General features: G+C 36.4%; 1 protein-coding gene across 1 annotated transcript; it reads left to right on the forward strand.

The window, feature by feature from the left end:
- The first annotated feature begins 1,023 nt into the window (after positions 1 to 1,023).
- On the forward strand, positions 1,024 to 23,104 carry PRKCI (protein kinase C iota). The gene is made up of 17 exons (XM_026855112.1): positions 1,024 to 1,175; positions 5,888 to 5,977; positions 7,257 to 7,307; positions 8,471 to 8,556; positions 9,864 to 10,004; positions 10,936 to 10,990; positions 11,721 to 11,779; positions 12,234 to 12,410; positions 13,379 to 13,476; positions 14,516 to 14,602; positions 15,212 to 15,347; positions 16,364 to 16,451; positions 17,616 to 17,741; positions 17,846 to 17,925; positions 18,884 to 18,973; positions 19,244 to 19,359; positions 20,486 to 23,104. Exons 1-17 carry the CDS (start codon positions 1,061 to 1,063, stop codon positions 20,571 to 20,573), a joined length of 1,683 nt encoding a protein of 560 aa, XP_026710913.1. The 5' UTR covers positions 1,024 to 1,060; the 3' UTR covers positions 20,574 to 23,104.
- Positions 23,105 to 25,599: the final 2,495 nt, after the last annotated feature.

The following is a 25,599-nucleotide window of genomic DNA, read 5'->3' on the forward strand; positions in this document are numbered from 1 at the left end:
GATGTGAATTTTGACCAGATACAAATTTTGTGTGTTGCTTCAACTCTTCTTTCCCCCCACCAGATAGCGCTGGCAGCTGGCACCAACAGAAACAAATCCCAGCTGGCTGAAGTTTTTATGGGAACATTAAGTTTCATAGGTCAAACATTGGGCTGAGATGTTTGAAGAGTAGTGTTGTACATGGCTCTTTTTTTTAATTTCTTTTTTTCCTCCTCCACATTCCTCTGAACTGTATTTTTGAAATCCTTTGTTTAAAGGACTACAACCAAGTCACCTGTTCCCTTTTACAGCCCAGCAAACACCAAGACAATGGGTTGGCATTTTATGTTAACATATTTAAAACACTAGGTTAACTAAATCTTAATCTTAATTAAAACAGGAATCCCCATTCTGCATAACAGTAAAGCAGTAAATTTTAATTCTACACAATCAAAATGTTGTAAGAACATATGCGTCTTCCCCAACTAAATTTTGATTGTGTAGATGTTATGAAACATTAATGAAAAATATTACACAGGTTTCCTAGCAGATTAGGGGAGATATTCCAAATATTGAAAGTTCCTTTAAAAAGAGATCTGTGATGCTTCACTTCGGTGACAGGGGAGGAGGACAGAGAGGCATATACTTAGAATTAAAATTCAGTACTATTAACTACTATTGAGCAAGCAAACCCAGCAATATGTTAGTGTCCTTCAAAATCTTTGCAGCATTTCATTCTTTGGTTTCCACTGGTATATATCTTATTTCTCTGTGTGTTTAGTATTGTCTTACAACTCACTTCATAGGTATTTTGGGCATTTAAATCTTTATTTTTCTTAAGCAAGTATCTGGAGGATTAAATGTCAAGTAGTTGGTAATAAAAATCACTCAGAGCCTGACTGCTGTAGGAAGGGAACTTATGTGCTAATGGTTTACTAATATTACTTTAATATTTCTTAGGGGGCTGCGGCAGGGATGGTTTTTATGTTAGTGGTATATGGAAGGCATTAGAGATGATGATCAAAAGCTACATATTGCAGTATAATTTCTCAAACTTATTTTTCTCTTGCTCAGGGACATCATGATAACATATTTTGAACCCTCCATCTCATTCGAGGGACTGTGCGGTGAAGTTCGAGACATGTGCTCCTTTGACAATGAACAGCTTTTCACCATGAAATGGATTGATGAAGAAGGTAAATCGATGCTTGGTTCTTGGTCTTATAATAAATATTTGATCAATATGTTCTTTAACTGTCTAGCTCTCCTTTCCCTTTCACCTTTTCCTTTCCCTCTGCCTTCATAAGATAAGCTTACAAAACATACTTCATAAGCATGTTTTTAGAAATAGTAAATGAGACTAAAAAAAATGGCTAGCCAGTGCCTTTGTGCATTTATCTTAATGGAAAAGTTGCCGTTTCAAATAACTTAGTGTATTGAGCTCTTTTTTTTACCAAATAAATAAATAAAAACTAATTCATTATCAAAATTCAAATTCGATGTTGCATTTGTTAGGAAGGGAATGGAAAGTATTCCCTTATACTGCTGAAGAATCTCATGGTTCCCCTTAAATCTTTGAGAGTTAAAGTAACATTAAATGATCCATATTCTGGTATTTATCTACCATATCGATACAAGTTTATAGTTGAATTGTATGTGTAACCAAAACCATTATATTTTGAGCGTTTGTATCAGCTGTTATTTTAGCAACTTGAAGTCTATTAACACATAACTATTAGTGAAACTTGTTCTATTAAAAGAGATATTGCTTGTCCAAGTAGCTTTTCATCAAAGTGTAGTAGTAACAACCTCAGCTGAGGACTCTTATCATCTCTAGCACTTATGTTATCCACGTTAAAGTTTTCCTTGGATGAAAGAAAGTCAGTCTGTTCTCCCTTTTCCTTAACAGATGTAGTCCAATTGAGCTGTATGTATACATTAGTAATTTTTTTGGTAAAAGGTTATTTGTAGTTTCTGTTTTCATTGTGGAATTGGTGTATTCTACACAGGTTTTGAGATACACCAAAGATATGTCTGAATTATGAAATAGCTGCTGAGTTATTTTAGCATGCTAAGTACTTGATGCAGTACATAAAAGGCCATAATGTGCAGTGATTTGTCGGCAGTGATTAGTATTTGTATGTAGTGATTAGCATAAATGGTGCTTATAGAACTGTTTCCTCCCCTTCTCACAGCTTTGCCATTCAAAATTGGGCAAGTGCCAGTTTATTCACAGTTTAAAGCTAAACATGGACCAAAGCCGATTTTTGGAAGAGCTGTATGGGACAGGTGTGTTTAAGACTGTGGTTTTGGGAACCTGAGCAGGGTTTTGGGTTTGGTTTTGGTTTTTTTCTTCCTCCCACCATTCAGAAGTTATATATGCCAGACTCGGAGTAAAATGAACAATGTTTATGACCAGACCTCTGTGCAGAGTTGCACGTTTACTTCATAGTAAGCTTGCTGTTTTGTTTTGAGGAGTGTAGTAGCTTTCTCACTGAAGAGGGAGAGTCAGTTGTAGTAAGAAGTGTGTATCTTTTTAATGAAACATTTGTAGAAATTTTTGTGCAGGTTCAGTGATCTACTTGAAGGAGCAGTTCTGTCAAAATTTCTGCTCTTTAGAGACAAGTTTTTAAAAAGAATGCTGCAGTTTTTACTTTTTTTTTTTTTTTCCCCATGCATTCATACAGGATTCGATTTTCCCAAGCAATCTATGTTTGCTTTAATCATTTACTTCCAGTTTCATGTCAGTAGTGAAAAAGTTAATCTGGTGATGAGGAGTGTGTTTAATAAAAAAATCCCCCTGTCTCTGCTGTAATTCTTGCATCTACAATGTGTGGCTTCTTGCCAAGACCCAGGACTCCTCTTTTCCTCTCTTCACTAATTTTTAGTGTTTTCAGTTGGTATTCTGTCTAGAACAGTCATAATTTGCTTTCTTGGAGAATTCCTGTATCATATCCTCTTCACTAAAACCGTAGGTCACTATGTAATAGTAGCATGAGGAAATGTGTGTAGAGTGGACTGATTCTTGTTATATTATCCCATGCTTCTTGTAGTAGAAGACAGGATATGGTATCTAGGCCAACCTTTCACTACTTACTAAATTGCTTGATCAGGTGTGTCACTAAACTGGGTTTATCTACTCACTGAAATTTTTGTCATTTACTAAATGTCTTTTTAGCCTTTGCAAGATGCGGTGTGTCTTGTATAATCACTTCCATTTCATAGAGTAATGGCACACAAAAGCAGACCTAATTTATTGGAGTGGAATAGCTTTTTTAAAAAAATGGTTGATTCCACTGGAAAATAGAATTAACTTGATTTGAGACAATTTTCTATTTTATCTGTATGTGATCAGTTCATCTTACCTCTGTCTTGTGAAATGTACTTACTATAGGATGAAATGAGCCTTGTGTTTGCGTTCAGTCTGTTGTTTCGTGCTATGTAATTCAAAAGCATTTTCTGGACACTTTATCTCAGCTTTCTTTAGATGGCTGCAAAATTCTTACTAGTCTGATCTTGTGGAAAGAGTATTTGTAACTCATCTGTTTTATATACCTAGTCACCACTAAAAACGCTTAATGGATTAAGACTTCTGTTATCCCCTTTAGATTTTGAAGTGAAATTGTGAGTCTGAGGGCAGTGTTGGAAAGGATCAGTTACGTGCTGTTGCCGTTGTCAGCTAAATTGTGATCGCCAGTAGAAAACTAATGTGCGAGTCAGGTTTAATGCTGAAGCTTCCTACTGGTATCTGTAAACCATCTGATCCTAGTGTGAAGAATGGTGTATGTTCTTGAGAGCCTCCTTTTCTTCTGCCAGAAAGAAACACAAAACTGTTTGCACAGGTGTCAGAAACAAATGAAGAAAAACTGGTTTGTTGATTGTCATAGTGAATCCGGATATAGTTGTTCCTTCTCTTCCCGCCGTGCTCTGTACTGTGTGAGTTTGTGCAGTGAGTTGGCAGTCTGATGGCCAGATAGGTGGTATGGTGAAAAATAACTACAGCTGGCTTCAAGTAGTAGTTTTGAGGATTATGACATGCAGAAAAGAATGAAGACAGAATGCTGCATATGGACAGTTTACATTTATTACTAATAATTTAGCAATGGAACATAATGGATACATTAGAAACAAAACAAATTAACTAGGAAAACTTTTGTAGGGTGAGTTTTAAATATCCCCCTGCCTGCTGGGTGTGGGGTTCTAATGAAAAACAACGCCTGTATCTTTTTGGTATTATTTTGGTATCTTGTAGTACAGAAAAAAAAAGTGAATAGTTAATAGACTGTGGCTAGTTCACTTTCAAACCATAGTATTGACTGAAGACTCAGAGGAGTAAAACTTCAGATTTGATCCAGTTCAGCCGAGACAGAAATTGTTCTACCACCTTCAATTCAGTTACCCACAACCAGCTGACCACTTAAGGGTGTGGGAAGTTGCATTTCTGTTAAAAATTGGAAATGGTATATGACAGCAGACTTTCTACATGGGGTTTTGACTAAAAGAAGCTTGTTCTGCTTATGTGCTGGAGTGCAAGCAGGCAGAGAAATCCCATGTTCTTGCATAGGACTTCTTATGTAGGTGGAGGGGAAAAAAAAGAAAGTTGAACTAATAACCAGACATATTTTCTTTCTTTGGGTCAGTGATGATTCAGATTCAGCATTGCTTTGAAAATGTTTCAGTTGTAGTATTATTTTGAACAAGGTTTTGTCTTTTGGGGGGATAATTTTTTTATAATGTTACTAATCTGCACTGGACACCAAATAAAACGTTTTGTTACATGACTGTTGTTTTCAGTCCTTATAGCAGTTTTGAAACACTAACAGACACAGGAGGTCAGTTAAAATATCATGAAGTCTTTAGATTAATTCTGAGAAACAGCTAAAGTTCAGGCTGTGTTTCTGACAGAGTATGAACCAAGTCTAGAATTTAAGGTCCTTCTTGCTCCTGATCCTGAATACAGCAGATCTTTAATTTGGTCTCCTTTGTTCCTCCTCACATGCCACTGTCCCTAGGTTTTAAACCTACCTATGTGCCAAAATTGCCCTGATGTCTGTACGTGTTGTTTAATGATTCTGAAATACCTTTGTGGATACATGTTATTTCTTTATAAACATAAAGTAGATACCTACAAAGAGACCTTAGTCAGTCCTAAACTATTACTTCTGAAACACAGGTTTGTTAAAGCAATCTAATGTAGTCTTGTCAGAGGAACTTTTATCATACAAGCATTTGGCATGTATTTTAATCTGTTCCATCTCAAATAGACAACAAAAGTTGCAATTGTTTTATAAAAAAATATATTTAAAAAATCAACCCACACTTTTTTTTTTTTTTTCCTGCCTTGGTACCCTTTCTTTAAGGCATTTTACTTCAAATAGTCCTGAGGGTGTGAAACTAGTAGTTAAAAATCTGAAAAATGGTGTGTTTTCACTTCGGTTACATGATTTGTCCAATGTCTGGATTGGGGTTTGAGGAAAGACTAGAGGTCTAACCTGGTTAAAGTTTTGGCAGTGTTGAAGCAGCTGTGAATATAGAATTGACTCAGTTCTAATTAAAAATCCATGAAACAAAATGGAATCTTAGAAGGATTTTAGGTGCAGGAAGATAATCTGCACCTCCGGTACTGAAATGATGTGTAACCATGCTTGTAGCAGACCAGACCAGTGATGTTTTGTGATTATGATCTGCTTGCCTCTTGGGAATAGCTCATATTTTTATTTTCCCGGAAAGCATTCAATATGACTGTATTTTCAGATGTACTCTCTGAACAGTGTTGAAAATAATACTACTACATGACAATATTGTTTTGGTTTGCTACAGTAATTATCTTAGAACCGACTGTGAGGGAACTGTTGAATGGCACAGAACTAATTGGATTGTGTTTTGTATTGTTCTTTTCTTTCTGCAGGAGATCCATGTACAGTTTCTTCTCAGCTGGAGTTAGAAGAAGCCTTTCGGTTGTACGAACTAAACAAGGATTCAGAGCTTCTAATTCATGGTACTGTGAAATTTACTGTGCTAGTTCTCATGTTTGTACCTGTGAAGTGGAATTTTTACCTCGTGTTATCTGTGTCTTTTGTACTATTCCAGCTTCCTCAGTTAAAGCCTGTTGTGGCATTCTGTCAAGAGGGTGCTGAAGACCGTGAACTGTGCTTTTTAGCTGTCAGCACTTTGTCAGCATTCTTTATTAAATTAAGGGAGGAAAAAATACTTTGCTGTTAGTTTATTGATGAAAGACAGCCCCTGTCTCATTCATTCATTCATCCCAGATGTCTTCCTATGTTTGCTGGCAACGAGTGGTAGAAGATACATAGTACAGTGTCCTACACTGTGATAAGTGCTTTAGACCAACATCTGTATTGGGGAAAAAACGCTGAGCTCCATTTGTGATGCCAGATTAGTCAAAAGTGTGACTTTTCTAAAATTAAGTACTTTAGACCGCTTTTGAGCCTAATAATATCATGCCCTTGTTTGTATAATTGTTCATTTTTTATTTTTCAGAGTTATATGCCTATTTTGATAGCTTCTGCAGTATATTTTTCTTACTGTTTGTAACTTTTACAAGTAGAAGATAGATTTCAGTTTAACAGAGATTCTAGCAGAAAAGCAGGGGATCACTGTAAAGAATGTTACTAAGTGTGTTACGTGGTCCTTCTCTAAAATGATGCAAAAAATCTAGTTCACTGTCAGCTCATTTGGAAGGAAGAGACAGCTTTTCAGTTAAAATGTGGAAGCATGTAATATGTTTATATATATAACATATATGTCTCTGTTTCTGTATATGTTTCAGTATGCTTTTTGATCTACCCTTTCTCCGTTTAGTTTTGTGTTTGATAAAATTCTGATTAAACCAGCACCAGGGCTCTCTCCCCACTTCTCTGTGACAGTTACTGAAGCTAAATAAACTGGAAAAAATGACTACTGTAGACAAGATCACATGTAGCTGTTAGGACACCATAATATAATACATTTATATTAAAGATTTCCAGATTCTGACTGTGATTGGTGACGTGAGAAACCAGAATAATTACTTTTTTCTAGTTACTTTCTTTGGGAAATAACTTGTTTTATTCTGCTTTTTGCTCGTAAATCTCATATATATTGCTGTTACATCCAGTAAAAGGGTTTTGTGGCAGCTTTTCAACTCACCTGCTCTTGAACAAGGTTTTGTTAGAACGCTGTCTTCCTAAATGGTTGAATGCCTTTCAGAAGTATTGTGTAAGATTTACATTTTCTCTGAAATAAAAATTAATCAGAAGTCAATATCTTTCTTGCAGTATTTCCCTGTGTACCAGAACGGCCTGGCATGCCTTGTCCAGGAGAAGACAGTAAGTAGGCATTTCAGTTAAGACATACAGAAAATCAGGAATTCAGATTTCCTGTTTTAGATCTTGATGTTATATGGTTTGGCATCCTACACTTATGAATATTAATAATGCAAATCTCGGCAAATTAAATATTTAAAATGAACAGAAAGTCTTGCTAAATTTAAATGTTGTTTGTCACTTCTGAATCATTGTTAATAAACATTTCACATTCCTGTTAACTATCCATGTCACTCTGCTTTCCTTGCTTTTGCCTCTTCTATTATGAGAGTTTTTCATTCTATTCCTATCTTTTTGGTAGTTGCCGGATTGCTGGCTGACTAATGTGAACAAAGGCTTGTAACCAATGGTAATGACTTCTATCACCATTTGCAGATCTCTGGTTAATTCATTTTAAACTGATGTTTAGAGGTTTTGCAGAACACTCCTGATAGTACCTAAGTTATGGTAGCTAATGTACTGGACATTAAAGAGGTAATTTTTCTCTGTCTTAAAGTTCTATAAGAGATCGTGTGTCTGTTATGTACACGCACACATCTGTCAGCTTCATGTCCAAGTCTCTGACAAAAGAAAATGTGCATGTGTAAAAGTTAACTTTGGTATGGATAATGCTGCTTTTCTGAAAAAAAAATGAGGCTGTGAATCAGAAATAGATTTGTGACTCAGTAGAGTTTTGTATGTGGCTTTCAATTTTGGTTCTTGACATGCCTCTAGTAGTAAAAAATCAAAATTAAAAAAATCCAAACAGTGTCAGCTGTGGATTTAAAACACTGGAGGATTTGTGTAAGCAATCTTATAAATCAGGGCACGCTCCTGAAATTCACCTTTCCTCCTTTCTCTTCCCCACAGCTCCTCCCCAAGTTGAGGTGAGGTAGTGCATCATTTGCTCACAAGTGTTTGTATTGTTAGGGCAGTTTTCCTTCTCTTGACTCACTGTTCTTTTTAACTTTGGAAAAGCAGAATTAACTTTGAGTTGATCAGGATATTCTACTTAAAATTTTCTCCAAAACTTAAAAAATAAAAAGATACTTGGAACATTGTGTTTCTGGAAGATGCAGGAGTGAAACTCTACTCTGCAAATCATTCTTCACAGAAGCGTCCATGAGAAGATGTTGTAGTTCTGTGTTTATATTTTTATGGATATAATCGTATGTTTTTCCTCTTAGAATCCATTTATCGCCGAGGCGCCCGCCGGTGGCGAAAGCTCTATTGTGCAAATGGTCACACTTTCCAAGCCAAACGATTTAACAGGGTGAGACTCTTGCTGGGTACTTAAAACCACCGTACAGGGATGTCTTACTTTCGTAATTACAGTGTCACTGCCTTGAAAAATTATAAGGTAGTTTCATTCTCATTTTTGTTGTTTGTCTGTAGTATGTAGACTTTTGATAACCATGTAGTTTTGGGAAACCTATTATTAAATTATGAGGAACTTAGGAAAAAAAAAATAATGGTTGCAATTCACTTTTCATATACTCTGAAACCATTATATCAATCATATAAAAGTTCCCTTTTAAAATCTTCCCAGAGGGCAAACTTGAACATTGGCATTACATGACTGTGAACTGAAGGTACATTTTCAGTCCTTTAACTTCTGGGAGTAAAAAGGTCTGAACTTGCTTGTGATGCACGGACTTTGCTTTCATGACTTTTAAACGAGAAAACGGAGATTTTTCTCCAAACAGCCTGCTTATTATGGCATGCAATCAACTGAAAATAACAAGCTATTTGGAATATTTTCAATGTCAAATGTAATTAGCTAAGGACCAAGAAGGCTATCTGCTGTATTTAGAAAAATCAACAGCAAAAACCAAACCCAAGATATTCGAATAAGCCAGGTTCCTTGACAGCTTCAATAATCTCTTCTTCTTTTCTAAGCTTAGTGTATTGTGTGCTTAATGCTTGAGATTGTCTCCACTAAACTTCATCTTGAGCATCCTTCATACCTAACTTCTGCTTTTTTTTTTTTTTTGACCTTCCTGGTCAAAGGCTGTCAAGACACTGTAAATTAACTTTCCACTTTTGGTTTCATAGGCACCATGTTTTCATGGTTCTTTTGAGTTGTTTTGTGACTGTCCTTCAGTGAGTGGTAATCTTTCCAATTCCTGTTATCTGGTGGTTTAGTGTTTTGAAGCTTTTGCTCTACTGCCTTCCTCTGTACAAATGTAGGACTCATCTACACAGAGAGATGACAAGATACAGAGCAAATTAGCTTGATCACAGCAGCCTGCTGGTTCAGCTGCAGTGCTTTGACCTGGAGTTGGTTCATGCCTCTCTGGGTCTGTATGCATCAGAAGAGACTGCCTCTGCCTTCACCTTTCCGTGTAGATGCACAATTCCTGTACAGCAGTTGCTGCGTATCGTTCAGTTGTAATTTGGGAGTTCCTCTGTATTGTATCTGCCTGTTCGTTCTTAAACTTTTCACATAGACTCTTGGTATAGTGGCAAGTTCAGTAGGGCTCTCTCTGTTCTCCTATCCTATGGTTTTTGTTAATGAAAATGTAGCTGGATAGTTTTTAGTTTTGCTCTTTAATCGGCTTTGTTGATTTGTCGTTCTAGAGAGCTCATTGTGCCATCTGCACTGACCGAATATGGGGCCTGGGTCGCCAGGGATATAAATGCATCAACTGCAAACTCCTCGTTCACAAGAAGTGTCACAAACTTGTCAATACTGAATGTGGCCGTCATACACTACAACCAGTAAGTAAAACTTATCTGAATCTTGAAAAAACAAGCACCAACCAATCAGTCAAAACTCCCTGTTTTATACTAATGGCTTTCAAATGACGGTCTGCAAATGATCACAGCAGATGAAACATCTTTCTTTGTTTACTGTGACACTTTGCAAGAAAGTTTGGGATTCATTTAGCAGAATGGCAATTTAGTGGCTGGTCAGGAGTCTAATTTTCACATCTGATATTTTTTCCTGTGTCAAATGTAAACATATAACTCAAATTTATCTCATCCTTCACTATGTTGCTACATAGCACACATATATCTATGCACACATGCTGTTTTACATATTCAAAGTGAAGCACAGGTAAAACAAATTCTCTACATATCTGTTAGATTATTAGACTATTTCTGGTTTTACAGAAAAGGAAGATGAAGTGCAGAAGTTCTGACTTTTCTTCCAAAAAAATCAAGTCCCCAGAAAAATTCAAATGATTACTGCTCTTGGTTTAATATTAAAAGCAGACAGCTACAATTCTATGTTTTGTGAATTCATGTGACTGATATATGTACTGCTGAAGTACCTGAGATTTTCTATCTCATTTCTCATTTGCTGTAGTTCTTTATTCTGTTGTACTACATTATCACTTCAACAGCTTCTGGAAACGTGTCATAACTTCCAGAAAATAGGTAAAATAAGGACTGCAGTGGTTTTTTTTTATTGTGTAGGGATTAGAGCAGTAACTATGACTAATCAAGTTAAAAAGTAGCTAGGTTATATTCCTCAGGGATCATTTATTTCATTTATTGTGTAGCGATTAGAGCAGTAACTTATCACCAATCAAGTTAAAAAGTAGATAGGTTATATTCCTCAGACATCATTTATTTAATTTATTATATCTAAAATAATGTCTCACACTTGAACGGTCTAATATAAAAACCCTGTGCCTATTTGCAGGAACCAATAATGCCTATGGATCCATCATCAGTGCATCCAGATAATGTAGAATCAGGTAAGATGAATAATTTTTTTCTTTAAATTATTCTTTTAAAGTTGCTTAAACATTAATTTGGGTTTAAAAAATGACACGGAATAACATTAAATAAAATTACTTTAAAACCTCTTCATTACTTTTTTTCATAGAACAACAAAAATAGGATGACTTTTTAATGTGAAGTGGGATAAAAATACAAAAATTCCTCAGTTTTCCATAATTATCAGTTTAAGAAACTGGCTAAAAAGGAAGAATTTAGGCTGTCAGTTATGCTTTTCCATCAGTAAGCTGTGTACTTTAAATAGGACATTTACAAACAAAACAAACAAACAAAACAAAACAAAAAAAACCTTAAAAGGGCGCTTTCTACTGAATTGTAGCCAAGAAGTTAATTCTTGCAGCAGAGTGATGGTCCTAACACTTGAATTTGGATATAGATGATGAACAGGTTAAAGACCAAACAAACCACTGTTCTGCACAAGATTGTCTGTGCATTGGAGTCAAGTTTAATCTGAAGAGAACTCCAGACATAATTCCAGGGTTTTATATTAGCCATATCTGTTTATTAATGCAGTATGGCAAAAAAATTATTCTGGTGGTTTAAAAAAGAAACACCACCAAATCAAACAGTTTTGAATACTTAGATGAATTTAAATTGTGTATCTCTCTGAGCCCTTGTGTGTGGAAATTTTGAGACAAACTACACTGCTGTTTTGCTTCACTCTAATTGTTTTTCTTGCACGTCTAGTGATTCCGTACAATCCCTCAAGTCACGAGAGCTTGGACCACGTTGGTGAAGAAAAAGAGGTAAAGTATCGTAACCATGGTAGCTGTATTCAGAGATTAAAGCCTTTGTGTCTCTCAATTTCAAGATGTTAGTAATTTAACTTGTCACAAACTGAAAACTAGTACATGAAGCACATTTGGATTGCTCACTCAGGTGTATGCACGTATGGCTTGCAAGCTGTTTTATTTTGAGCCTTGAGTTGAGATGTGCTTTGATTTAGAAAGTATAGGAATGCTTTGACTTAGAAGGCATTCCAAACTCCTCCAGTTTAATTTGTTTCTTATCTGCCAAGTCTCCTCTGCCTCCTTCCTTTTCCCTCACATTCCTTTTCAGGACAGTGCAGTTTTAAGAAAAACAAGTGTTAATCGAATCAGTTGTTTATATTAATTTTGCTGTTCTGTTTGAAGTGCTAGCTTTTGCAGTTGTTAAAATTGGCAAGCCTGCTTACTAATTTCAAATTATCTTCTTCAATAGGCAATGAGCATTAGAGAAAGTGGCAAAGCTTCCTCCAGCCTGGGTCTTCAGGATTTTGATTTGCTCCGAGTTATAGGAAGAGGCAGTTATGCTAAAGTACTGCTTGTTCGATTGAAGAAAACTGAACGCATTTATGCAATGAAAGTGGTGAAGAAAGAGCTCGTCAATGACGATGAGGTAGGCAAGGTTTTTTATCAGTAAATTGGGCAGCTCTTCAAAAGAGCTTTGGTATCTACCACAAGATGGGAGCCAGGCTTCTGCATCTGCAACACTAATTGAAAATCATACGTGCGGTTTCTTATACATACTATACTACTGAAGGTTCACAATAGAGATAACCAGATTTGAGGTCGTTATTGACAGACTGATAGCTCACAGCTGCCCTCCTGTGCCAGTGGTTTCTGTCATGAGCCTCATTGCCTCTATTGTCAACGTCTCCTTTTGTGATCAGGACCATCTGCAACAGTGCTCTTGCAGAATTCAAGTTAATAAGCCTGGCTTGCTTTGTTATTTTGGACCAGTATTCTCTATCTCTCCTATTATGTTGGCTTGTTGGGCTGAAAAAGAAAGGGGTGGTCTGGTGTTCATACGTTCCAGTTTGGTTTTTTGTCACAAAGGAGAACTTGCAATGTTATTTTAATTGCTCTTTAAATTGAATGTCCATCTTAACAATTTGTAGCTTATACAGTGATTAGTAGAAACTAACGGAATTGCACTATTAACACCTCTTGTTGCTGAAGATTTCCCTTGTGTTTCTTTGGGCTACTCTGGAAAGACTCAAGTGACTGTGGTTTGCTATCCAAGAGCTTTTGCATTTATTTCTCCATCTACCATTTATTTCTTCTGCATTTCCTGATGCTTTTTTACATTTGTCTGCACCAGTTTATCTTTTCTAGATGAGTGTTTTTTCACTCCTAAGTACTCCTCACACAATGAGGCTAAAAGTAGAAGACATTCAACACAGAAAAAAAAAATTGTATGCTAAATTGTATTACTTCACATTGCAGAACTATATAACATTTAACTTCTTGCTTTTAAAACAAGGACGGCAAAACACTTGAATATCTTTCTGCTAATTGTCATTAATACTTGACCTAAGAAGTGCAACAATCCTTTTCTGAATGTCATTTTTCTTAAATGAATAGGATATTGATTGGGTTCAGACAGAGAAACACGTCTTTGAGCAGGCTTCAAATCATCCCTTTCTTGTTGGACTACACTCTTGCTTCCAGACAGAAAGCAGGTAAAGGTCATAAGATAATAAGAAGATAGTCTGATTCAAAAAATATTTCATACTGTTAGGCACCGCAAAGGCCCATTTAATACATGAAGTGTTAGGTAGGCAGCAAAAGTCAATGTACTGTAAATCATTGTAGCATTTTATGAGGAAAAGGCCATGTTCATCATCTAAGCTTTTCATATCGGTGAGATGGAGAAGAATGTAAAGTGCTGGTGGGTATGATGAGAAGGATTCTGGATGTGAGGAGAGGTGCAGCTGGTAGGACAAAAGGCTTAACCATATGAGGTAGGATACAGCCTAGAATGGGAGGAAAAAATGTTTAGGGAGAGAGAAATTAGAAGATCAAAAAATGAGGAAATTTATCTCAAACTTTCATGGACTCTCTGAAGATGAGTCTCTGAGCAAGACTCAGAAAATAGTATCTGAATTTTAAAAAGGAAAACAGTACTAGAGAACAAAAATTATTATTTTCCTCTGTAATAGAAGAGATTGTAGCAGACTAATAAATTACTATTCTATACAGTAATAATTTTCAGTACATATAAATTTTTCAATATATATAAATTATAGTTATTGTATGTATTATATGTCCTTGCTGTTTGAATAGGTGACAAGCTAGTGGAGGGAAGTCAGAAGAAAGAGTATTCGTAATATACTAATAGCAGTAACCAGAAACAAAGGAGATTAAAGGGATCAAGAAGGAAAATGAGAAAAAAATACTTTTTTTTCCCCTGTTTTGTGCATAGAATCTGATGTGCGTCTATATAGTCACATGCATAATAATGACAAGCAGTGGCTGTAATGGTTTATGAATGTGGGAAGGATTAGTTACTTTCCTTTAGCAATAAAGAATTATCTAGAGAAATTCCATATACTTGATTTTCAACTTTGTGAATTTATACAAAGTGAAGGAAAATAGTGAAACCAGTGATATTACCAGAGACATGGGAAGAGTTGAATTGTTTGATAACAGACCTGTAACATCTCAGACTTCTTTCAGCCTTGTATACAATCATTTGTAACAAATTCCTGTGTCTTTCAGGTTATTCTTTGTTATAGAGTATGTAAATGGAGGAGATCTAATGTTTCATATGCAGAGACAGAGAAAGCTGCCAGAGGAGCATGCCAGGTATGTCTAATTCAAGATTTCTTGCATCAAAACAGTTGGTTTTTTGACACTGTGCAGTAGTGCAGAGATAATGATGATGAGCTAGAAAATCCTGTCCAGATGTTAAGGATTTAAGAAATGTAAAACTGCATACTCATTTTAATGCTTCAAGCTACCATATTTTTATTTCAAGGAGGAACTGTAATCGGAAGCACTTAGGTAGTGTTTGCCTTTTTTTTTTTTTTTTTTTCCTAGAAAAACACTTTTGTGTGTTGGTTTGGTTTTTACTTTTTTTTTTTTAAAAAAAAAGGTCTAATGAGATCAGTGTGTTTCTCTTACAACAACCACTACCAGCTGTCCAGGCAAATGCTGAGTTCTTGGTGCATATGTTTCATCTCAGATGGTGAGACGAAAGGGATGATTTCAGTAGACATTAATATTAATTAAAAATAATTTTTTGAAGTGACTGTGGATAGAAATATTTGTATGATTATAAATAACTTACCCACTTCTCTGATGAAAAATATGAGCATAGATAGGTTTATATTTAGATAAGTGTCATAATACCAAGACTGTTATTGTGGTTTGGGTTTTGATTACCTGAGTAATCAATATCTCTTTCTACACTAGGTTTTATTCTGCTGAAATCAGTCTAGCGTTGAACTATTTACATGAACGAGGGATAATCTACAGAGATTTAAAGCTGGATAATGTGCTACTAGATTCTGAAGGGCATATTAAACTCACAGATTATGGCATGTGCAAGGTAAGATCTAGTTCCTTTGTTAACCAGTAAAATCAACAATTAAGTAATTATAATGAATTGGAAGATGCAGAGGCTTAAAAATGCAAAATGTCAAGGTATTCATTTGTACACAGTGCGGACAGGCTGTGTGCTCATTTCATTTCTGCAAATAGAGAGAAAAACACTGAAGTGCACAGACTACATATATATAATGATTATATTTTTGTAAAGCTGCTGTATCAACCTGATGTGAGAGGTAGGCTGAAATAGTCAAGATAGCTTGATTCCAAAAAGAGCAGGAGGGTGAAATATATCAGTCACACTTGCTCCCATTTGGATTCTGTGACGCTTCTCATTTTCTCTAGAAAAACGCTGTCACTACAAAGACACTGGAGTACAGTTTGACTTTGCCATCGAAGTGCCATTATGCTGATCTATTAGAAGTATTTTAAATACTGTCATTTTGGCCAAGCAACTGAAAAGCATAAACTAATACAGGTTGGAAAGGGCCGTAGGAAATCTAATCCACTCTCCTGCTCAGAGGGGAGGTGCAGGCCAGGTTGCTAAGGGCTTTATTCAATTTGATCTTGAAAACTTCCAAGGATGAAGACTGCACAACTTCTCTGGGTTACACACACAACACCCTCCCCACCACCACCATTCTGTATCCCATGCTGTTCTCTGAAAAGCTTGTTGTCTGTCCATTGCAACACCCCGGTCATGTAAGCTGTTCAACCATGCCTCGCTTATTCCCATTTGCCTCTTGCTGGACATGTGGTGGAACTTAATGACTAAAACCTCAACAGATGATGTCATCAGTAGGTATGTGCCATCCTCTTGAGACTCTAGATGCAACCTACTTGTTTTTTTCTGAAACAAGTGGTGATTTGTGTTCATTTACATACAGATTTAAATATAGCTTTACTAAAACGAAAGTGGTTTATTCAGGATGCTTAATTCAAAACTCAGTTCTTAGCAGAGGGGAAGTGTGGGGTCTTTGGCTAACTGAAGTATTTTCTTCCCATCTTTTCTTAAAGGAGGGTCTGAGGCCTGGTGACACAACCAGCACGTTCTGTGGGACTCCAAACTATATTGCACCTGAAATTCTCCGCGGAGAGGATTATGGTAAATGGGATTTTTCATTGCTGCCATATAACTTTCACCTTGTCCCTTACTCCTTACTTGAGTTGTTTAGCAGTACAAAGTATAAATCTCCATTAGACATGAAGTCACTCTTAATTCAGCATCTTGTCTGAAAAAGTAAATCCTTCAAAGGAAGGACAGAAAACATAACACCAAGCAAATAAGTTACCATGCCTTCCACATTTTAAATTTTTTTCAGTCTTGAAGAATAGCTTGAGTCTTCCAAATTTATTATTGTTAAGAACTATTTTAAGTACTACTAATTATATACTTGCAGTCTTGCATTGTGTTCAGGTCTGGAGCTTTATATTTGGCAGCAGTGATAGTATTAGATACTGCAAAGGGCCTAGATAGTAGATCTCTCACAAATCTCAGTGTTAAAAATAAAATTGTCTGTGCAGTTGCTTGTTTGGGAAGTCCACAAGATTCCTGAAGCAAGAGATGTGAGAGAGTATAGAGGGCTTGCTCTGTGTGTTTCCTATTACTTTTTCCCCCTAAGCTTCCAATACTGTGCCAAGCAGATCTTTGGTCGGTTTTCTTCCCTTAAGATTTTAACAAGTTCTACAGTTAGTTCCAATTTTTTTTAAAAAGTATATGTAGCTTTTAAATGTACTACCTTATTCCAGTTGAATGTCGCTTTCGGACTGGCTTCACCTCTTCCTTCCTTACCACAAAACTTCTAAGCCAACCAGACTTTATCAGTCCTAGCCTAGCTATTAGAATTTTTTTCTTTAGCAGCAAATAGTGCCACAGATATGCTTAGTTTCATAAAAGACTCGTGCTACTATTAAGAATCATATACTTCCTCCTTGTCCTTATTCCCTGCTCTGGATAACCAATCCCATGTTGGTTAGTAATGATTAGGATTAAATATTATCTAAACCTTTGTTAAGGTCCTGACACCAGCCTTTAAGCTTTTTGCATTTCCTTTCCTTTGTACAGCGTATCCTTCCATCGTGCACATAATGAGCCAAGTAACGTCTAGTACAATTGTTACCTCTCCTTTGTTCAAATAATCAGAGACTGGCAGTACTTGTATCTTTGAATTAATTCCTTCTTCTCAAAACATGCCTGTCTGTAGCCCCCAAAGTGTTGGTATTTTTTCTCCAAACTATCTGCAGTAGTGTTTTCTCCTATGAATTCTAGGCTTCAGTGTAGATTGGTGGGCACTTGGTGTGCTTATGTTTGAGATGATGGCGGGCCGGTCGCCCTTTGATATCGTTGGGAGTTCTGACAATCCTGATCAGAACACAGAAGATTATCTTTTCCAAGGTAAGTACCATGAGTGTTCCTACACTTCAGTGCTTTGTTCCTGCGTACCCTTTAATCTAACTTTACAGATGCAAAGCCTGATATGAACCTTGGTTTTTTTGCAGTAATTTTGGAAAAACAGATCCGAATTCCTCGATCCCTCTCTGTTAAAGCAGCAGGTGTTCTAAAGAGTTTCCTTAATAAGGTAAGAACTGAAGGGGACTATTTAAGACTTCTTAAGAGCAGCTGTTTTTTAAAAAAACACGTTGACTGTTTGATATGTAATAGACATACTTTATCTGCCATAAACAGGGTACAAAAATTGTGAGGCTAAAGCAGAATTCCAGTGGGGCCGGGGAACCTATTCTAGATACTTAAAATCCAAAGCTTCAGATTCTGAGACTGGGATCATGAATAAATTTCAAATTCAAAGGCTTAGAAATGCTCAGAGTGATTTCTTTAACCTGGGGAATTGGACAAACTTACCAGATTTATTTTGGTTCTTGAAGAGAAGGAGCTTAGCAAATCACTCTGACAACTGCTGATGATTTCATCGAGGGAAATGCAGAGGCAGTATGTGCTCACTGCTGGTAGCTAACCAGCCAGAGAGTCAAACTGTGTGTGTGTGTGGCAGTGGACTAGTCCAAGCACATGCTGGCCTTTATTTAGTGAGTGTTAGGTGAGTGGGGAGGAAGAGGTACAGGACAAAACAGATTTGCTTAAATTATTCTAAGAAAGTAATACTGTTGAAGAGCACTGCTGCTTGGCTGTGTGTGTATGTGTGCACATGTGTACATGGAGATGGAATGCTATTGTTAAAGTAACCTTCTTTCTGCTGTATTTATCAGTAACCTGCAGTTACTACCATCAAGTCAAATTCATCTAACCAAGTTTGCTCTGACACATATGATATGTTTAAACAGGTTTTGAATAGAAGTGAAGAAAGCTGGCATGGTTGTTTATATAAAATTCCATTAAAGGCTTCCATATATTCATGCCTATGTCAGACAGTAAATTGGAACAGTTGCCAAAATAAAAAATGCTTAGTTCTTCAGTGTCCCTTGTAACTGTGGTGTTTAATTTCTCATGGAATTTGTAACATTCGTGGTTTATTCATGTGTAGGCCATGGCACCCATTTAGAAATATTTTCTTCCTTGCACAGGATCCAAAGGAACGTTTAGGCTGCCATCCTCAAACAGGATTTGCAGATATCCAGGGACATCCATTCTTTCGCAACGTTGATTGGGATCTGGTATGTGCCCACTTATTTTGTTTGTATACATTATATTTTAGCTTATTTTCTTTGTATACAATGCTAGCTTGACAACTTGTTTTTAGCATGAGAGATGATGTAAAAACTTCAAAAATTTTAACCCTTTTTACACACAATAAGTACAGTAGATTAATGGAATACTTGTAGAAAGTATACAAATGAAACTTAATAGTAACTTCCAGCCTTGTTTAAAAATAATTCAATAGCTTGTAACTCGTTCTTGGTTTCACTAAGTGCATTTATTCTTAGATGGAGCAAAAGCAAGTGGTGCCTCCATTTAAACCAAATATATCAGGAGAATTTGGTCTGGATAACTTCGATTCCCAATTCACCAATGAACCTGTGCAGCTCACTCCAGATGATGAGTAAGTAATGTAGAATTTAAGAAGTTCTCATAAGTCAGTGAAGGAGTTATAAAACTTCATTTAATAGCTGTAGTTGTAGTCCATAGAAGATGCGTAAAGCAGTAAATAATATTTTCCTGTGTTAGTTTGGAGAAAATTGTTATGTGTCCTCATGGTAGACTTCATATGGCTGGATTAAGTATTGTCTTCTGGCATGATGTTAAAATCAACTAACAGTAGGAAAGTTGCTATAAAGAATCTTAGTTCAGGGAAAGATGAATAAGTGCTATTTTACAAGTTTTAGTGGCATCATCTGCAAGGAATGAACGTGTGAAGGAAAAGACCTGTTTTGTCAAGTGGTTTATTTTAGCTTTAAGCCATGAGATTTCTAGAATGTTAGGTTTAAATTGAATTTATCTTGGGTGTTCTGAGCAAGAGAAGATGCTTTGTTTGGCTTGTTTGGGTATTTTAATTTGTTAGTAGTCAAATGAGATTATCCTGGATGAAAAGCCTTGCTAAAATCCATGGTAATGTGTTTGGTTTTGGTAGTGGATTTGTGGTTCCTTACTCCTGAGGGGCCTTGATTTGAGATGAGGAGGGAAGGGCCTTTGTAGTTTGACTGAGCCACTGCTATTCACATTTCAAGAATTTTTCTAGGGTGTTGTATATGGTTCATGTTACACGTAAGCACAAACAGTGGATGATAAATGTTACCTACACACCTTAATTAGGTTTGAAATCCAATGTCCTTCATCCCTTGGTAGATGCATAATGTACAAATAAAGTTTAGAAAAGCTGCTCGTGCAGGTTGCAGTATTTATCACATAGTAATATTTTCAGTTTTTTACAAAATTGTCTGTTTTGGACAAGTTTTAAATCTGCAAACCTTGCAGATTGCCTCGTGGGGAGAATATGTGCGTGAGAGCAGCTCAGTCACTGCTCCTGAGTGGTTTTATTTTTTGTTACTATGATAGGGGCCAAAAAAAACCCCAGCAGTAACTGTAAGGATGGAGTGGGGCAAAAGAGAGAAGGGAAATATTCTCAATAGCAATCCATTGTACAGGTCTAAATTTTACAACAAAGTATCAGTTAATATTGTTAACTTTTTAATTTTGCTGAACTAATGGCTGTTTTTTAATCTTAATAGTGATATTGTGAAGAAGATTGATCAATCTGAATTTGAAGGCTTTGAATATATAAATCCTCTCTTGATGTCAGCTGAGGAATGTGTCTGAATTCTCCATTTCTGGACTGTGCCAATTGTTACTCTGTTTGTTTCTGCATGGATAAACATCTCTTCATTTGGATGCACTTGCATAAAATGAGTAACTGAACATCTTACCCTTTGCCACGTAGTGTGAATTACGAATTTTCTTTTTTATTAATTGTCATCCAGGACAGTTGTTATGCTTGAACCTTCGGCTGCCAGATTTAAAATGTTAAACTTTCCAACAGTCTTGCCAAACTTGAATTTTAATGTAGAAGTTGATCTGAGGCTCCTGACTGAACAATGGGATCTGGCTGTATAATCTGCCAATACAGCATTCTGATGAAAGAAAGTTTTCTTACTGCTTTAAGAATACAAATTCCATCAAGGGATGTAATAAAATATCATTGAAGGACTTCTCTTTTTCCAGCGAGACAAGTAAGACCTTATGACTTCTGTAGTTCTAAATCTTTTCTTTCTAAACATCTGATTTCCCTTTTCTCCTTAGACTTAGAAGTTAGAGCTATGTTATTCTCTTCAGATTGAAATGACAGGAAGGAGAGCAGATTTTTAAACTGACGAGGCCAAGAATGGCTGCTTTCATAGGCTATATTGATCTATTCAAAAGAAGATAATTATATCTCAGTAATGCTCTGAAATTAGACACTAGGAATTGTACGCTGATACACGGAGAGTGCCTTTCTGAGCCTGTCCCTTTCCGTGAGGGTTGCACATGGTATAAAGTGTCAGTTTAAATAAATGGATCAGTTAATACTTTGAACAGTTAAAATCTGCAGAGTGTAATTTAGCAGTAACGGGCAGCTAATACTCACGGATGTAGAACATCATACTATTATTTATTGCTTTCACACTTGCTGTCTTAACTGTATCAGAACTGCATATGTTACAGCTGTGGCCTAGATGAGGGCATTTGTTTCCTTTTTCTTAATCTTATTGCCATACTGTTGGAAATGCATTTGACTTTGCCAGTGGAAAAAACACATCTAGGAAGAAATAGGTGCTGTCCACAATGACTCCCTTAACTTCCCCACGTGTAGATGGTGATTTGTAATCACAATCGAACTGTAACTGTTGGTAGTAGACTCAAAGTTAATCGTAAAGCTCTTGGAATGAATTGAAAGAATGGTTCAAACTAGGACTTTTGGGAGGTGTGATTCTTACATTTCATGTTAGTAAACAGTGTAATATACAGCACAGATAATTCTTATTTTTTAATGTTTAAGGAACAGTTTTGAATGTTTAAGGCTGAAGAAATGCCAAATATACCACTTTATTTTTTTTTTTAATTACTCTGGGGAAAAGGGATTAAGAGACATTGAAGAAAAGAATCTGTGTTATATAAGTATGAGCTATAAGGCAAGCTAAGCGTTACTGAAAGCAGATCTAAGTATCTGTAAGCACAAGTTAGCAAACCTTATCTGAAGCTTTTAATAAGACTTCTGCTTGGTCAGTGTCTCTCCTTGAAAATCCTTGTATGGTGACACTGTAAATTCATAGCACAAATCTTCTGGTGTATGTTTTTTTTCACTTACATGTTAGCTTCAAGGAGAGAGATTGCACAAATACACAGTAGTGTTATGGTGTGGTATTTTAGTTCATGTTTTTCTTTGCAACATGAATGAGAAACTCTTGAGGTATTGGGCTGAGTTTTCAGGACTAGAAAGTGATTGAAGAGGCCTCAATTTCAGGGAAGCATTGAACCTCCGCACTGTTAAAAAACAGGTTCCCTTAAACTCGAGTTATATATTTTCAAATGTAAAATATCAGAGTAGACCTACTTTTAAAGTGCAGCTAATAACTTCAGCATGTTTAGTTCATGTCAAGTGAACTGCTTGCATGCGGTTTTAAAATCGTGATTAATTGTTTAGCCTCTAACTTCTACACCTGCATGACTAGCTTAGACATCAGGACTTAACTGATAATAAACTTGGAAATTATCTAAAGCAAACAAGAAAAGCCTTGTCTCTGCAGTGGCTTAACTTCATATGAGGTGTTAAATAAAATGGCTTGAGGTAAAGAAGGGCATTTCTGCTGTTCATCACAGAAGAGTAATGGAGTAAAACACTGTCTTTTGCTTAAAGCAAAAGTTGGGGGTTTTTTATAGATAATGTCACAGAAAAGATACTTTTTCAATTTACATATCTAACCATTAAGAATGTCTCGAAGTGACAAACATCTTAAATAACTGTAAATTTATTTTTAAACCTTTTCTTCAAAGTGCCATGGTATTAACAGATATTTTTTTTCATTGTTAAGCATATAACAACTGTCATAAATATTCAGAAGGGACACTGGGTGTAAACAGTCCAGGGCAGTAGGCTTTGTCTTTGGGAGAAAGTGTCTGCATCAGAAGCATGATGTATTTATGTGGAGCAACCTTCTTTTTGTATGCAAGTTGGATTCTTATGGGTGCTCTGCTAGTTAATATTGTCACTACTATTTTCCTGTTTCATACGGAATATGGTCTTGAATGTTGTTGTGTAATCATTCCCTTTATTTGTGCACACTTTTTACTTTAAATAAAACATTTCTACTAGGCCTCTGTGTGTTTAAACTCTAAAACAAATACCACGAAATTCTGGGCTTTGCTTGAGGTGGTTGTCTGACCTTTAAATATCCAGGTCCCACAGGAGTGTTCTTCTAATCTTATAACTACTTCTAGAAGATAGCGGTGGGATAGACCACAGCACCCTGAGAAATACCTTCCTCGGCCTGTGTTCCCTGAGCATGTCTGAGGGTGCAGGTCCCTCTCCAGTGTGGTTTGCCAGCCTTACATTCATCATGCCCTCTGGAGAAGAAGCACCCATGTAGGTTCTGTCTTTCGTTCCAGCACCAGTGACGAAACAAAAGTAAGTAGCGAGGCCTCGGTCAGCTGCGCAGGTACAGAAAGCGTCAAGTAAAATATAAAATGCAATTCTAGCTTGCTTGACCCAAGGACCTCTTTCAGCTGGAACTTCTAAGACGTCATCTCGGCTGCCAGAGCTGGGGATTTGGAGTTTAGAGCAACACTCTCATCTGCTGTGCTTACTTCTGCATGATTTCTTTCTTTGTTTCTTCAACTCCTCCCCCGCGTTCTCACAGATTTCTGACACGGAGGGCAAGGGCACTTACCTCATACCCTGCTGCAGATGCAGTGTTTTAATAGATCTCTATTTTGATATCTGTGTTATCTATATTTTTAAAAGAGATTTCCTCTTGCAATCTGGCTTGTTATTAAAAGTGTGTATCGGCAGTCCTAGGCAAATGCTGCAGATGGCTGCATATCTTAAATGCTTAACCTCCCCCCACGCACACTTCTTGTTTCTGTTCAGTTCGGTGGCCAACTGCTCTCGGCTCAGTCTGAGCAATTGTTTATGTTAAGATACTCTATAAAAGAAATTAATAGCTTGTATAATCTATATATACTTGATACCTTAACTGCTCAGCGTGCATCCTCACTTCATGATGCCTAAGCAGTTTAAACAAAGGTATCTGAAATTGCCTTAGATTAACAGTGTTTTCTTGGGAAGAGGGAGGTGGGGATTGGAGCCCCTTTCTGAAAAAGGGGATTTTATCATAGCTTGCATTTTCTTGGGAAGAGTTTTGTTAGGGTTTATTTTAAGACCTTTTTTTATTTTTCCTGTTTATAATAAAAGGATCTGAACTGCGTACTTGAAATGCATGATCTTGCCATTTAATCACCAACAATTAAAGGCAGAGAAGTGTCTCCCTCCTGGATGTGTTTGGCTTTCGCAGGAGGTGGGCTTTTTCAGGCATAAATAGAACCAGAAATCTGTTGCGTCCGCATTTGATTTCTAAGCTTGAACAAAGTGTCTGGGCTTATATCCCTCTTACGCTGGGTGGTGAAGCATCTGACTGAACAGCTGAGTTTTGACCTTGATTTTTAGATGTCAAAATTAAGTCCTGTCTGAGGTTCTTCATTAGCTGTTCTGTATTTTATAGAACTGCTTCCAAAGTAACTCATCCTGTAAGATGTGATGGATGCTAAAATCTATTAACTTTTTGTACTTTACCCAATTACAGATCTTATAGTATCTCTAATACAGTATCTTGTCTGTGTTAATCTGTCATAGCAGGTTTCACAAGTGGTCTTAAGTATTACAATTTGGCATTAAAAATCACTAAACTGTTTTTTCTTTTCTTTAAAATGCTCAAGCTAATATCTTCAGAAGGGAAAATATAATTTTTTTTTCTCTGTTCAGTGTTAGATTGTGCTCTTTAGCATCTTCAGAGACTGTGTATATGGGAACAGTTTTTTAAAAAAATGCCTCTTTCTGCAGAAAACCCCCTTTGTTCATAAATATGCAACTTGAGTCTTACTCGTAAAACTGTGACAAAGTTCTTTACATGCTTAGCAGTCTGATGAACAACTTTGTATCTATGTTAACCAGCTCAACTGAAAGATAATTTTACTTTGTTTTAATATGATATTTGGCACTTCACTTTATAGGCAGTAGTTTAAAGGATTTATTTTTATTTGCCCTTAGAAATGCAGATTAGTTTGTCTCGCTTGCCCTTCTTCCTAGTGTGCGAGTGGAAGAGGTATCAACCCCGGTGACTGTCAAAGGTGGCCTGCGGGGAATTCAGAGAAGCATGTGTGGGGAGGATGGGACTTACTCTTTTTTATTTTTATTTTTAAAAAACTCATTTTTTGCTGCATGATATCTTGGAGGTCTGTGGATTTGAGTGTGTCCTGTCTGGTATTATCTTAGAAATACCATGAAATAAAAATTATACACTTACCAGGGAGCCGCTTGGTTTCCCATATGTTATTTTATATCCCCTATTTCTTATTTTAACTGAAAATGACACTTTCATAGTCACTATTTCATTGCAACGTAAAAATTTCTTTTTTAAATAATACTTTTTTTTTTTTCCCTGAGACCTGACTTAAAAAGATGAAAGACAGAAATTCTGTACAGGTTGCCTTGGTGTTAAACCTAAGGTGTTGAAACCAAGCAATGAAGGTGCTATTTGTGAATTGCATTTTAAGATAACCTTAAATGTTAATTGTGTAAGCTTCCACAGAGCTT

The sequence above is a fragment of the Athene cunicularia genome (genome assembly GCF_003259725.1).
Source record: "Athene cunicularia isolate RWA chromosome 9 unlocalized genomic scaffold, athCun1 chr9_part1, whole genome shotgun sequence".
In the NCBI taxonomy this organism is placed as follows: Eukaryota; Metazoa; Chordata; class Aves; order Strigiformes; family Strigidae; genus Athene; species Athene cunicularia.

What these genes read in the sequence shown, in the direction of transcription:
- PRKCI (XM_026855112.1), top strand. Translation starts at nt 1,061, where the DNA reads ATGATAACATATTTTGAACCCTCCATCTCATTCGAGGGACTGTGCGGT. An exon ending in TTCAGAGCTTCTAATTCATG is followed by an intron (nt 5,978 to 7,256) that starts GTACTGTGAAAT and finishes TCTTTCTTGCAG; the next exon opens with TATTTCCCTGTGTACCAGAA. An exon ending in TAAAGAGTTTCCTTAATAAG is followed by an intron (nt 17,926 to 18,883) that starts GTAAGAACTGAA and finishes TTCCTTGCACAG; the next exon opens with GATCCAAAGGAACGTTTAGG.